The sequence below is a fragment of the Calidris pugnax genome, unplaced genomic scaffold (assembly GCF_001431845.1).
Source record: "Calidris pugnax isolate Ruff unplaced genomic scaffold, ASM143184v1 scaffold63, whole genome shotgun sequence".
Lineage (NCBI taxonomy): Eukaryota > Metazoa > Chordata > Aves > Charadriiformes > Scolopacidae > Calidris > Calidris pugnax.
Window position 1 is genome coordinate 7,506,921 of NW_015090852.1, and position 15,542 is coordinate 7,522,462.

The 15,542-nt window shown below is 38.2% G+C and overlaps 1 protein-coding gene across 9 annotated transcripts in view; it reads left to right on the top strand.

Annotated features, from left to right (window-relative positions):
- Nucleotides 1-499: 499 nt before the first annotated feature.
- PTPRC (protein tyrosine phosphatase, receptor type, C) overlaps nucleotides 500-15,542 on the top strand; it is a 64,147-nt gene continuing 49,104 nt past the window's right edge. For all 9 annotated transcript variants that reach the window (XM_014943568.1, XM_014943570.1, XM_014943572.1 and 6 more), the window contains exons 1-2: nucleotides 500-570; nucleotides 656-773. In XM_014943568.1, the coding sequence (XP_014799054.1) occupies nucleotides 707-773 (67 nt within the window). In that variant the 5' untranslated portion in view covers nucleotides 500-570; nucleotides 656-706. The remainder of the gene's footprint in view (nucleotides 571-655; nucleotides 774-15,542) is intronic.

The window sequence follows — 15,542 nt, forward strand, 5'->3', positions numbered from 1 at the left end:
TACAGAAAACAGAATTAGACTCTCTCTATCCATTTATTATGTATTACTGTCATATCTAGAATAGCATTCTTGCAGAACGATTCAGAAGTATATTCCATGTTTAAAGGGTTTTCATTTAATCAGCAGTCACTCCACTTCAGGATGCATCTTTTTATGAAGGTCTTGTTGCCGGTATAAGGGTTTTGTTGACTGATGGTCTGGGTTTCTTTCTCTCAACAGGAATGTCAAGAAGCATCCATAATATAGAAGGGAGTTGGTGCATGTAGGCAATAGAAAGGTGAATACGAAAAGGAAGAATTACTCTTAAATCCAGTCCTTTGAAAAGTTAAGTCTTGTTTAGCTCCTCAGTAGAAAGAAATGGCTGAAAATAATGTATTTCATTTGAATTAAGGAAGCTGAGCATTACTGCAGCAACTTAAGAAAAACCCTCTTGACTTCCTGGAAACTGAAAGAATTTTTTTTGAAGAAGTAGTTTTCTCTGACATCACTAAACTGCACAGCGAGTTTGCGAGTGGTTAGTTTGGGGCAATAGAGGAAGCAGCTCCTTCGCAGATAAGCAGGCAGTGCATTGTATGTGCCTAGTTATTCTCCTTTTTGGTTCAAGTATTGCTGAGAACTTCTTTTGCAGACAGATAACACTTATTTTGCTTTCCAGAAAGAGACACATGCTGTTTCATAAGGATACGCCTGATTTCCAGAAGTAACCATGTTTTTGTGGCTTAAACTCTTAACATTTGGTGTTGCATTTCTGAGGCAGGATGCTTTTGTCAAAGGTACGTAGCAATTGATATTTCTTTCTCTCATTTTGATCCCTTAATGTACTCTGTAGAGGTAAAACAAATGAAAAGTTTTGCAAAGTGGAGAAATAACATCTTTGTTCGGAAACTAGAATACATTCGTATGCAATGGTGTCAGAACCTAGATCAGGAAAATTGATGTATAATGTACAAGGCTAAAATGTCTTCCGCGTGGTCATACACAAGAGTTATGTGAACCATATAAAAAGAAATATTTTCTGGTGGTATTTGAAAAAGAATACATCTTATGTGAACCTGTTCAATACAGTCTTTATGTTTGGTTTCATCTCATGTTGCAGTACTCCATTTTCTGTGTTTAAATCCATCAAGAAAAAAATCTTTTCATCCATTTTAGCCACTCCCTGATCTCAGAATCTGCTTACAGTTCCTCAAATTTTGATTTTTACTGCAGCAGGGTTATTAAAAAAATCTAAACATTGTAAATTAGTCTCTACAGTTGGGAAATTACGTATTTTATATTAATTTGATAAAATAGAAATTATTTATTGATGTTATAAAAAACTTCTTAAAGAGTTTTCAAAATTTTTAACTAATTGCCCCACTGCAGGTTAATTTTTTCTAAGAGAAAGTTAGAGGACAAGAGGTTGATATTGCTAAACACACTAGATGTGACAGATAATGTGAGTAGCAAGAACAGCAATTAATTTTGAGGTAACACTTTATATAAAGACAAAAAATGGATCTATGTTTAAGAAAATACTTTCTTGAAAAGAACATGCAGCATTCTGTGTATGTGTACCTTCCGTCAGTTTAGCTAGTTCGTGTAATTTGGGATAGTTTGTGGGCTGACACAGAAGTTTTTCTCTAAAGTAATGTTCATCCTAAAAAGTGGCTTGAAACATATATTCTGAAATGGCAGCAAATTATATGCAGGCTGAAACCTCTTTTCACATACATTGAATTTATACATGCTTCTGTCATCATGTCACTATAGTAACTCCAGGTTTATACTGATGAAGCAAGCAAGAAAATGATCTGCCCTTAGTTGATAACCAGCTAAGAGCATTTGAAGCCTGAGCATTAGTTCTCTTGTCCTTCAAAGTCTCTGAAGAGAGGTAGCACTGAATAAATCTGGCTGGTAGCTGTTGGATATTGTAAGAAAACAAGTGAATGCTGTACTGTAGAGGAAAAGAAAAAAATCTTACTTTTCCTGGCCTTTTTTTTTTTTTTTTTTTAAATCTGCTGTCCTACTTTCCATTTTATAAGTCTTTCTGAGGCTTCCTACCGCTCTCTTTTCTCCAGAAAGGGCAGGTTACTGTCTGCTCTCTCAGCCACCTCCGCAGTCAGTCAATGTGGTAGCTAACAGACAGGGCTGGAAGACAGAAAGAGGGGAAGCAGTATTTTATTTCAAGTAGTAGTTATTTTCTCTGTCCACACACAGTAGTCTAGCTCAAGACAGTTCCTCTCTACACACATCTACTAAATAGAATAGTATCAAAGAAATTATAAGTTTTAACTCCTGTCTAGTACATTTAAAGTAATTAGTAGTCTCGCGCTGTAGTATCAAGTGCTCAACCTCACAGACCTTGTTTTCACTATGTAGTTTGGCATAGCAGTTGATTCTCCTGTCAGGGTGACAGAACCATTATACTTCAACTTTGCAGTGTAGATTACTCTACCTCGTACTCTGCCTGGAAGACTGGGGAGTTTTCTAGGGAGGAGTTTGTTAATGGAAGAGCAACATTTGGAAAAGTTGATGTAGGCTTTGGTTTTATGGCAATAACAATTTTCAGGCACTTGTAAGTGTTGGGTGGGCTTTGGGATTTGTGTCGTTATTGTTATTATTATTCTGCAAGAGCCTATTGTACCTAGTGATTCTGAAGACTTAGAAGGAGAAATTTTAAGGATGTCTGACTTCTACTACAAGCGCAGCCATCCTATGAAACATCTCTAATTTCTTGTAGTCACCAAGCCACTTCTAAGAGCTCAAAATACATTAAACCAACCAACCAAACAAGTTAGGAATATTGAGAGCCTATAAAAAGGTCTTTTCACTATGTAAATCCCCCAAATAAAAGACATGTATCCAGCTGGTTATCCTGGTAAGAAATAGAAGACTAGTAGTATTTGTGGATGTAGCCACATATACTAATATATGGTACCAGTAAACACCAAACTTGGAGTTCGATCTGTCCTTGTAAACATTTGCACTGCTGAAACATGTCATTAAATTCATCAGTATTTTGTGCACTATTTGTCAGTTTTTTATGTCTCCCTACATGGAATAGCTAGCTTTAGTCAAATCTTCAGTTGCCAGATGTGTGCTTCTTAAAATCTTTAGTGTAAGATTGATAACACCTTCTAATATCTAGGCTGACTTCCCAATCCAAAAAGTTATGCTAACTTACCTGATACAGTGCATCAATGCCTGTTTAGGAAAAAAAACACCAAACCAAACAAAGCCCCCAAAACAACCCAATAAAAAAGAAACAAACCCCAACCAATAAAACCCAACCCCAACCCCCCCCAAAAAAAAACCCCAACAAAAACCAACAACCCAAAAAACACAACACGAAAAAACCTTTCATTCCATTTAGAAAAAAAAAAATGTTTGCAGGAAAAGCACTTTTTTTCCATGAGATCATTAATTCAGGTTCCTCCCCCGCCCTCCACAAAAATATTAGCAATTTGACAGCTTTCAAATGCCTTCACCCACTTCTGAGCCATTTCCTTTGTTTCAGGAAACTAAATAATTGCTTGATGGTTTTAGGTGTGACTTTTTTATTTTCCAGGTTAAAAGTACCAAGCTTTGGCAAGCACATGAAATCTGGGGCCACGCAGCCTCCATGCCCAACAGCTGTGGAGGTTTCCATCTAGAAGTGTTATCTTTTCTTCGCACAGACATCAGCATCAGTGTAGCTCATCCTATAGATTTGACTGTCAGTGAACAGATTTTCCACAGATTGGTCTATCCCTTTGTAAAGATTCTGGCAGACCTAATTTTTAAGTAGCGGAACTTAGCGGTCTTGGATGATTCTGTGTGTAGGATAAAGGAGAAGGAAAATGGCTCTGGCAGGAGGATAGGTATTAAGGTAAAAGAATGAGAAGTGAAGGCTTTAGAGTACCACCTCTGATGTTTTCTTCTGTTTAGGGCTGTATCATATTTTTTTTCAGTGGTGCACTTAAGGCTGTCTGTAATGCATACACCACAGTCCTGCGCTCAGGGACCTCTTAATCATTTGAAACAAATTGCCTGCTTTTCACATCTTGCCCAGTCCTCATAATTTATTCAAAATCAACAGAGACAGAGCTTCTGTATGCACAGGGGTGCAGGCAGCCCTGCTCACTTCCTGGGCTGGCAGGACCCAAGCCAGTTCTAAACTGGAACCCATTGAGTTTCATTATGGTGGGGCACTTCAACCACCAGCAGGACATGTTAATCAGACCACAGCAACACACTAGCTGCATGGTTTCTGGACTAGAATTAGCTAGTGATTTGGACTAAACATGTAATTTTCTTTACCCGTTCACCTAGACCTGCACAAACCTAATGAGCAGGGGGCCGGGTTGTTATGTGGTATATTAAATATAACTGCAGATAGGACAAGAGACTTCGGTTCTGGACTAATGGGTCTTTCTTACATAGTATGGAAAAGGCATTTGCTAGTCCTTCTGTATTCACTCACCACAGTATATTAACATACTGAGAATGTTTTACCATGGCAAAATTGCCATGCAGAGGCCAGTTCTAAAGAAAATCCTCAAGCTCTTAGTGGCATGCTATGTTGTAACCATTTCCTTTAGCTTTAGTTTTAATTTGGTGACTTTATATCTGTATATTTAGGTTCTGAAGCACAAATGAACGAGCAGGTTAGAAACACTGCACATATACTGAGATAAGACAGAAGAAGTGGGGGGAGGAAACACGATGAATTGACTTCAAAATGTTCCTACTATGAGGAATTAAGCTCTGTTTTTCTGACTCCTGTGACCTATCTGTAGAACTGCCTGCCTCCCTGGGAGTCTGTGTATGTGTTAAACGACTAGGCAGTCTCCACATTGAAATTGTGAATGCATTGTATACAGTGCATGAAAATTATCCTGTTTTCTCTTCCTTTGCAGCTGCAGTGTGGTATATACTGTACCATGCTGGGAGCAAGGAAACAAGAACAGCAGGCCATGAAAATGTTCTGTCCTCTGTTTACGTTCTTGATCTAGTTTTAAGAGTTAATATTCATAAGCATACTTCTGGCCCACCAGGAAGGCAGAGTAAATTAACCCACAATGAGCTCTCTGCTGTCATGACTTGACTTCTTTACGTACTCTTTCAACTGCCTCATTTATATTTAGCTTGAGCATCTCTGCATTACCCCGTGTTTTGCAGCACAGACGTGCCCCGAGTCTTGGCACTATCATTTGCCTTTGTTTGGGTGGCTGTTCCTCCTGTGCTGCCTGCCCTGGGTGTGAGGACCACAGAAGAGATCAGTGTGGTGAGGAGCTGCAGAAATAGACCCGAGACAGCAGAGGACTGTCAGCAGACACTGTAGGAAAGCGTCATGTGCTGGGCGAGGCTTGCTAGCATGAGTTTAGGTCTTTGTGGCTGTAAGTGACCTCATTTCAAACCCTAGCAAGAACATGAGTGTTACAGAAATGTGGCAGCTTAGATAGGGCTGGGCTGGATGTCTGTGCCCTTTGAGGTGGCTGCTGGGGCTGTGACTGACAGTCCTGCCTGGGAGACGGCAATTGTCCCTAAGCTCTGCTGCTTCTGCATAATGTGGAGGTGTCATTCACATTTATTAATCTTTAATCGTATATAACTAGAAATCAAGCAGGTATTTATTTCAGGTAAAATTAGCAAATACAGAACATCCAAAACATTTTTGGGGGAATAGTTTACTCTCTTCAAAGCTCAGTTTAGGCCCCAAAGCACTTCTGTGCAAAAACTGGTAAAAATTTTTGAAGTGGAAAAACTCTGACTTCCTTCTGTAAATGTCAAGATTAAAGTAACAGATACAGTTGCAAAAGCTGTTTTTTCCCCGGCAACTCTACTGTCGCTGGCTGTTGTGCAGTGTGTCCTGATGTGTTTCCAGGCTATCTGTACACTGGCAAACAGATCTTGTTCACTGGTGTTTCAGTAACTGTTACAGCATTTTATCTATTTCCAGGCTTCTTTCCCTTTCAAGTAAAGCAGTTTGGGGCCTTCAGTGCCAGGATTTTAGAAACTAGCTGTGAGCACTTCAGTACCAGCTTATATTATCCATACTGTTGTATAGCTAACAGGATCCACTTCTTTTCTTTTCTTTTATACCACTACTTTGCAGTAGTGTTCTTCCAGTTATTCCCTCTGTGTCAGTGCCTCCTCGGCTAGCCTGCTTGCTTGGCTTTCTATTCTCTAGTTTCAAAGACTTCTCTTACAATTTTTCTGTTCTTCATTCATAATCCCACCTCCCCACACAGAACTCTAGAGGCATCTTTTGTGTGCATGAATGACATTTTTTGGACTCCATGGACCAATATTTTTAATTGCCTTTTGATATAAATTCTTTTCCTGACAAAAAAAAGAAATACTCAAACTAGCTGTATAACAGAAAAATGAAGCCATACAACGAAGCTTTGTGTACAACATATAAGGAAATAGCAATTTGTTAAATAAAGCATTTACGTCCTCAATGAGCTGAAAGATTTTACAGGCAGGGAAACGTAGTACAATGCAGAGCCTCAGCTGAGATGGTACAAAAATATAGGGTTAGTAAAGCCTGTGAAGGTAATGTTATACATTGCAGAAGCTGTGAGTGAATATTTAAGATGGCATTAGTACCTGAACTATTTCTGAATGCTTGTGAGTTAAGACCTTAGTAGGTGGAAAAAAGCGCAAGGTAAACGGTGGAGCATAGTCAAGCTTCTAGAATAAGATCTAAGAGACAGAAGTCAGCTGCAGTCCAGGCTCTCTCTGAAACTTTTGGTGTGAAGCGTTAAGTCGTTTTCATTTCTCCAGATCTGTTTCATCATCTGTTAAATTGAAGATAGTAACGCTTACCTTGTTTTAAAACGTAGTCCAAATTCCTTAAATACTGAGGGACACTTGTCTCTTGCAACCTGTAAACTACCTCAAATAAATCTGAGGAAACTGGTTGTGCATTAGATTATTTTGAATAGTGTATCTGAGCAAGGAAAATGAAAAGTATGAAACAAGTGACTTATGCACGAATTTCTACTTTCTTCTCAGTCCTAAAGCACAGATGTTGTCAATGGGCAGCTGATACTTTATGCTGAGTAAGAACAACCCATACTGTGCTTAATGCCAGCAAATCTGAAATTCTCTAGAACACAATCACATCAACTGCAGTCTCCATTTTAACCAATATTGGGTGAAATAACTGAAGTTGGTCAATGAGTCTTTATGAGACACAAGACCAGAACTGCCAGCTTTTTACTTCCCATGTCTGTGGATTAGATGAGAAGGTGTGCTAAACGGACCGCAGGTGCAACAGGCTTCATGTTACAAAGCATCCTCCCCACTTAGGGGTAAATATAATAGTGAACCTGTCTAGTAAATTAAGTGTTTTAGGAGTCTCAGTGGTAGCATTTATAAACGTAAACCAACTGTTCTAGAGAAATGCAGGCCAAGCTGATTCTATCAGCAGATGATTTTAAAAATGTGTGCTTGCATAATCAAAGGAAAGAAGACCAACGCTGCTACTGCAGCAGTTTGGTTAATCTTCTTGAGGTAGGCCTCAGATGTCTAAAATGAATGCAGAATCACATGCCTATACACGTTAGAGAAATCTTTTAGTTTTAATAAGTTTTGGACAGAGTATCTGGAGAATTTCTTTATTCACACCACTCTTTCTTGGAAGAATTTAAATGATAACGAAAGATAGATTTTTAAAATTATGTGTAATTTTTGTACTTGGTCGCTGATGGCAGTGAGAGATTGTTGCCCTAGGTCTCTTGTAAGCAATATACAAGTTTCCTCATCCCCAAATAATGTGTGTGAGTGTACATGCCTGTGCCATGTATCTGTGTGTGTGTGAGTCTAAGCATAACTTTTATGATACTTGAGACTGCCTAATAAAACTTGGCCTTGTTTGCAGTTTCATTAATGCTTCTTTACTCAACTCTTCTGCCTCAACAAAACTGAAAGACTTTTCTACATCCTCCACGCATCTGTTGTTTAGTGTGTTGAAATGAAGTATGAAATGTGGTTGAGGTTTGAGGGAAAGATATGAAACAACAGTAAGAAATATGCGTTAATACAACTTAGTAGCATTTCTGATTTTGCTGACCTAGTCTGCTGATCAAATGACTTAGAAACAAACATTTCTGAGAGCTGCCCTGTGCACTCACTCTCGCTCTTAGAACATGTTAGGAATAATAAATCCTTAACCAAGTGTCAACTCCCATAGTTAAAATTCAGAAAGTTTACAGTGGAATGGTGCTGAATGCGAGGGAGGCAGTTCAAGGAAATGAATGTGAGATCTATAAAAAGCTATTTATCTTTGATATTAATGGATCGAGGTTTTGTGATACCTGGAGGTTTTATAATGCTCGGAGGTGAAACTTTCATAAAATCCAGTAGTGTTTGGCCTCCTGAATTTAGCACTTTATACTTTTCTGAAGATTGACCAGTTTGGCCATGAGGATTTAGGAGTATTAAAATAGATAATAGAGGCATATAATTTATGGAAATCTCACCTGCAGATGCCTTTTTGAATCAACACAGGATGTATTAAGCTCATTAGAAATTACAGAATAGTTCAGGAAGAATTCCAAGATTTAAGGATCAGATTAGTTCAAAAGCAAATAAAAAAGCAACAGCTGCATTTGTCTTCCTGCTGTGGTTAGTACTAGGCTTAAGGGCCTGATAAGATGCAGTTTTGCACCACCCAGAATAAACAGACAAGTGTTTGTCGCAGTAGCTGGTTTAAGTTTTTGTGTTAATGTTGGGAAAACAGCCATTTACAATGTGGAAGTGATTCTGTTCCAGATGTGTCAACAAGTGTGTCGTCATTGCAGAAGTGTGCCTTAAATGGCAAGGGAAGGATTGCTTGCAAACCACAGCTGCTAAAAACACTCTTCACTGAGCAATGAAGACATTTTAATAATGCTGAGCATGTCAGATAGGCCATTTTCGGCTGCTCTCTCTGCAGTTGATGCTCTCTGTTTCTCTTTGCAATAGAATCGCTGTTTGCCTATGTCTCACCTCAGTGGTGACGTCAGTGGAAAGTCTGAAAAGGCCTTCAAGTGTCTTACAGGGCGTATTTTATCTTTGCAGGGATTTTTTTTTTTTATTGTATTTTGTTGAATTTTCTTTTGTTTTATATTAGAACAAGAAAATAAGGCCCACTTTGTTTTTCTGTTTTTTTTTTTAAATCCTTCGGGGGGTCTCCAAACTCAAAGTTCTGCCTTTCCTGTTAGCTGCCCTGAGAAAGCTGTTTGGAGGAGACTGTAAGCTCCAAAACTCTTGAGAACTGTTTTTTCACAGAAGAAAGTGATCAGATTTTCAGCAGACCTCCACTGAGATTATGTGAAAAATTGGAGTGTGCAGCTGCAAGTTAATCTTTTCTGAAACTTTTTCTGAGGTTGTGAATACTGAACACTTGGAAAGTTGGGAAGGAGCTTCTCCTGTGCGTGTGTGACTGTGCGTATGGTAGGGCTAGTGGTCACCGTCATGATCAAACCTTCTCGTTGGGCCAGGTGCTGTACAAATGTAGGATGAAATATGATCTTGTCCTCAAAGCGTTTATTATCTGACTCTGGACATCATGGATATTTCTTAAAAGGGAACAGTACAGAGGCAACAGGAAAGCCAGATAAGGGAAAAAGTAATAGTAGTGTATGTGCCCAGCCAAAGAGCTTACATAATCCCCTGGTGCTATTTATTTCCTTTTCTGAGAAAGGGACACACAACTTCTTTTTCAAAGCAGCATACAACTGAATGAACTATTCCCCAGATCCAAAATAAACTCTCCTACTTAGGTCCATGTATTGCAGGTCTCACATTGTGCTCATATAACTTCTTTTCATGACAACAACTGATGCACATCTTCCTGGAAGATAATTCTTAATGATAAAACTGCTGCAGGTAAAAAAACTTAGGATCCTCCAAAGCTCCTCTCTTGCTATATAGAAACAATAAAAAAACAGGTCACGTGCAAAGGCACTATATTTATTTGCAGTGATTATTTTCTCTAGCTGTTTAATCCTTTCATTAACATATTGCATTCTCTCACCAGTGAGTGAAATACAGTAAACAAACAACAAAATGTGTAGATGATGTGTTACAAACACACATGTGCATTCACTCTCTTGTATGGGAGAGCATGCATTTTCACCCCTCTGATTCTAAATTCTTGTAGCAGATGCTCTATCTGCAGGAGCTGAGGTAACATGAACAGCATCTGTATATGAATTCTGTTCAGTTAAGAAAATATTTATGTTGTGTTCAACATTTTCATATCTAAGTGCTCATAAATAGTAATAACAAAAAAAAATTAATTTTAACCTGTGATTGGCCTAACAGATTTATTTAGACTGAAAAAAAAAATCACACTATAACTCTTTTCCCTCAAAAAAAGCAAAGAGAAAGAAATACAGAACTTATCTTTGAGGTTGCAGAGAACGACGTCATGTTTCCTAAATATCAGATGGTGAACTCTGTAGTCACAAGGTCTGGGAATTGCCTGCAATTAATTCAACTGTGACCTGGATCCATATTACAGTATAGAATATTTTTAAAAATGTTTATTGAACTCTACAGGGGAATTTTTTTTTTTCTGGAATTGGTTGTGATTCATTTGCTGAGTTGGAGTTTAGGGTCATGAGGACTTTGTGTTCTAGATGGCTGCAAGTTTAAAGGAAAAGATGTGAAATGCTAAGGGTTTGGAATGGCTGTGTTTGCTGTTATAGTAGTTGATTGTAAGACACAGCTGTGAGTAGAGTTGAACAAAGCTGATGTGTTGTGTAATAACTGTTTAATAATATTGGTTTTTGGTAAAATCTGAGCTCTATCTGTTTTGTCAGCTTGTCCTTGTGGCAATGAGCAACCATAGGTAGCAGGAAACAGGTATGTAACCCTACATCCTTTTTAAAAAAAACTCACTTCAAGTCTTTATTGTAGTCTTTGAAGAGCACTGCAAGCATTGACAGTGTGATAAATCTTTTAATTTATGGCTGATATCAGGACTTAGTGATGTCACTAACATTCAGTGGATGCAATAGGTGTGATTTTAGTGAAATTTTTGTAGTTATAAGAATTAACATTTGGAAAGAAATTCTGATCAGATATGAAGCTGAATGAGGGGAGATCAATGTTGTGGGACAAGGAGTCAGGATGTGATGGTACAGCTGTTGCTACCACAAAGCATGAGGGGAAGAATGTTGAAACTGGTTCAGGAGAAGAGACTGGATGCTGGGACTGAGATGTCAGTGAGGAAGAGAGCAGCTGAAAGGATGGGGAGAAAGACATGAAAAACTGATAGAAAGCCTTTACATCATACTGCAAAGCCCGAAATAGCAGCCAGAGACCCTGTGTTTCACCACTTCTGTGCTGTCAGTAAATATCTGTAAAACTCATTGATGAAAGTCTTCTAGCACTGTCCTACACAGAAGATGAACATGTCATAATGCTATCAGTACTCCTTTAACCCCAAGGGGTGGATCTGAGCAAGGAGATACACACATCCCAGTCCAGCTGATAAAGCCTGGGGAGTGCAGCACTGTGCCCTCTCATAGAGCTGGGGACCACAGTGGAAGAATCTGATAAGATTGTAATTCTGGGCATACTTATAGTCATGGAAATAAAGTCCTTCGTTTTCTTAGTGATTATATCTGATTCATTTTGAGGGAGAAGCACTAACACTCTTGAACTCATTCATCAAGATAGGTAGCATCGTTGTCTCTAGATGAGTATGGAAAATTACCTGACCTTTGATGGATATTTTGAAAAAAGCAGACACACAGGCTGAGACTGAGTTTCCAGGAAGTGTAGGCAGAATACTATCATTCTTCCACTTATAACAAAGATTAAAGAAAATTCTTAAAGGGGAGAGGGAGGAATTCTTGCTCAGGGAAGTACCTGGGAATATCTCTCTTTTCTAGGGATAAAACATATTGTGCAGAACAAATGCAGAGGGGAAAAAGCAATGTCTAATTAAGAAAAATATATTTTTTTTTCCCAGTCAGGAAGGTATCTCATTCATATCTTAATAACAGTTAGAGCTGCACTACTGAAATGATTATAGTGTTCCTTCAGAAAATTCTTACCTGGAGAAGCTTTGAAACTATGTTTGTGAGACTTTTACCAGAGAAAAAAATATATGTTACTAAGATTTTACTAATTTTACTTATTTAAATCAGTGCCTTTGAGAAAGTAGAGTTATTCACTAGTGTAAATTTGAGCCAACTTCAGTGGGATTCTTTATAGTGAAAATAAAGTATGTCACTGTCAGGCTAGACACACAAGCCTTGATCCCCTAGCCACCATTCTGGTTTCCCAAACAGTTAATAGGATGACAGTTCTTTATAGCGTGTGGTTTTATGTATGTAGGTAGAAATACAATAACTTTCTCTAAATGCTGAAAAGTTTAGAATAGATGTCTGCATTCAGGAATGCACTTGAACCTTGATTACTTCATATACATACAAGTGGTTTTGAGTGAAAGATAATGTCAGTGGCTGTCACTTTTATCTTCTAGGTGAGGCAAAAAAAATGCAATATTCTTAAAACAACCATGGAACATTTTTCATTACAGCATTACCTTGCAAAGTATTTGTATTATTAGAGGGAAAAGTGTGTATTTACAGAGATCAGACTACATATTTAGAAAGTGCTGCTAAACATTAGTTATTAAAGGAAATACAAAAGAAAAGAGCCTTGGGATACCTGTTCATCATTGCAAATTGTCATCCTGTAGAGCTGATTAAATATTACTACTTCATAAATGGACTTCAGTGCACCTTCGTAAATATCTTGCTGTTACACAGAGCTCAAAACACTTTAGCAAAGAAAAGTCATTATTCCCAGGTTACATGGAAACAGATCCAGGGAGCTGACTTCTAAAAGGTCACCTGGAAAGTTGTTGGACAAAATGAGATCTTCCAGATCTTTTGCTGAGTAAAAGAAAAAAAAGGAGGGGGGCCACAAAGGCACAAGAAAGAGCTTTTTTTTTTTTATTCAAACTTTTAAGTTGTCTGTTTGTGACTGTTATTGCATAAAGGAAGTCGCATATTTTGTAGGAAACTCAAGCAAAAGGTCATACTGAACAGTGTGGAACAAGAGGAGAGTGTAACGTTGATTATTGTGCAAAATAAACCATTGATTTAATGGATCCTGTCAGTCAATCAGCAAAGTGGTAGGAGGCCTGTATATCACCTCAGTTAGTTGCAGAAATCCCAAGTTAACCTTCTGCATAAAGTACTTGTCACCCTACCCAAGAGTGGACGCAAGAGACTTAATCTGATAGTCAGCAAAGACTGGTGGAGGAAGACGTGAGGGAAAACATTGATCCTTCTTCCTGGGAGAGGATGAATGTCAGCTTCAAAAGAAAATTTCTGCCTACTTCCAGGCAGGAGTATCAAGTTGAAGCACAAATAAAAGGGTTGCTTGGACAGTTGGGTAAGATCAAAGGGTGACACGTTTAAGATGATCTGGAGCATGAACAAGAGTAAATCAAGATCAGGGAAAAAACAACAATGCGGTAGTAATTTTGCAGGAGGGGTCGGTACATTTAGCAGCTGCATTTAATTTTATGATCTGGAATTACTGTGGTACTGCAGGAGGTAAATGCAAATGAGATTTAACATGATCAAGACTGTAACGATAGGTCTTAGTGAGGCAGATTTCTATAAAAGTTGCCATCTACTCTCCTTGTAAAAGAAATCCAAAACCCAAATCAAACCAGTTCAGCCTTGACTGGTCATGCAGACTCCTTATCTATGTCTTAGGTCAGAGGGACACATTCTTCAAGTCCTGTTTCAATCTGTGAGCGTTCATTGGCGTTTGCACTGGAGATGGAACGTGTTGCAGAGTGGGTGTGATTGCAGTGTTGGTGCAGTCATACAGGCAGATGAGAAGCCTCACTACAGGAGATGTGATCATTAGGGAAATGATCTGTCACGAAATTCATTGTAATGCCACATTTCAGAACAAAAAGTGCTTCAAAGCTTTTAGCTCAAAAACAAACTCAAAACCAAATCCCTATGACTTCTTCTCATACTGAGACAGGAGATTTCACTCATAATGAAGAATGCTGGGAATGACTGACAGTGTGTGATGCTGAGTATTTGAAGTGTTGGATGTTGATTTCTTGTTTGCAGTTTCCATCCAGAAGCTTCACAATGCTGGAGAAGAAACCAGTTTGATTGCAAACTAGCTTGGTCTTTCTTCTCATTTTCTTTGTGGCACATGCACTTTTCATATGCCTGCTGTTGTTATAATATCCAGAATGCTTTCCAAATTTATCTGAAGTTCGTTGATGAGTCCTTGCTAAAAATAATTAGATTAATATTATATAAGTGTCCAGTGTTTACAACCTTATTCATGCATGTTTTTAATATTCCTTTTGATGGATTTATTAATGTAATTATCAAATTGGTAAGCACCAGCCCAGCTCCTGCTTTCTTTGTAAGTGAAGCCTTGCTGCGAGGAAAGTAGAGGAAGTCAAAAAGATTCCTTAGAGTTGGACAGGAGTTGTCTGCATGCTACAGAAAAAAAGACAAAGGCTTAAACATCATACAGTACAGATTCTCCACATCCATGGGGGGTGTTAATAGAATTCTCTGGACATGCAAAGGTTGTTCATCTTCTGCAAAACCCAATTCCTGCCACTTTCTTGGTGGACAGAGAAAGGCCAGAGAAATTTCAAGGACACTTCCAGGTCTATTGCAGTAGCTTTGTACTGTCAGTAGACCAATAATTAATCAGAATGAGCTTTCTGTATTTCTTTATATAAATATAGCTTTAATCCAGGGTAAGAACCCTTATTTTCAATGGTACTTATGATCTATCAGGGCAACTTGATTTTTTTACTGTTCTCTAATTTTTGTAATTCTGTTAAGCAGACAGAAAGAATTATTATTGTTTTGTTTTGTTTTTTTTAGTTTACATTAAGGAACCTGTTTGTATTGATAGGAGTCTTTTTCAAAAGCTCAGTAACGTAAGCTATGAAATAAAAAATGTTCTTAAAATATAAGGTAGATAAGGAATATGATGTGAAATGCCCAGGTGTGAACATCTTTGACTGGATCTTTTCTGCAGGTAGTAATATGCTCTAAGGTGCCCCTTGCAGCCTTGGGCCTCTGACCGTCCAGGGGGACATCATAGTACATGTTGCTGCTCTCTTCCCCCTGCAGATTTAGACTTGGTTCATGTAGCAACTGGAGTACGGCAGATGGTGGTGCTTCCTCTTTGGTGTGTAGTATGCTTGATCTGGACCTGTAATCTTGGAAGCATTTTCAGGTTTGTTGGTATAGAGATAGTCATCCATTTCTACTGATGCATTGGGGATGAAATCTGAAGTCACTTGGATGCCTCTTGTCGTACTGTATCTAAGCCTGTTAGACAATCTATAATTTTTCCAGTGATTGCTCTCATTGCAGTGTCACCACTTTTTATCTAAATACAGATTTAGTTTAATGTCATATTGTAGCTGATACTTTTTTACAGAGTATATATATTCTATCTTAAGAAGAGAACAGGTAACAATATGCAGATGCAGTAATTTGTTTTTACATCTGTCAATTTTAAAGTTGGTCTGAAAAATTCGTCTGCATTTCATTCCCAGT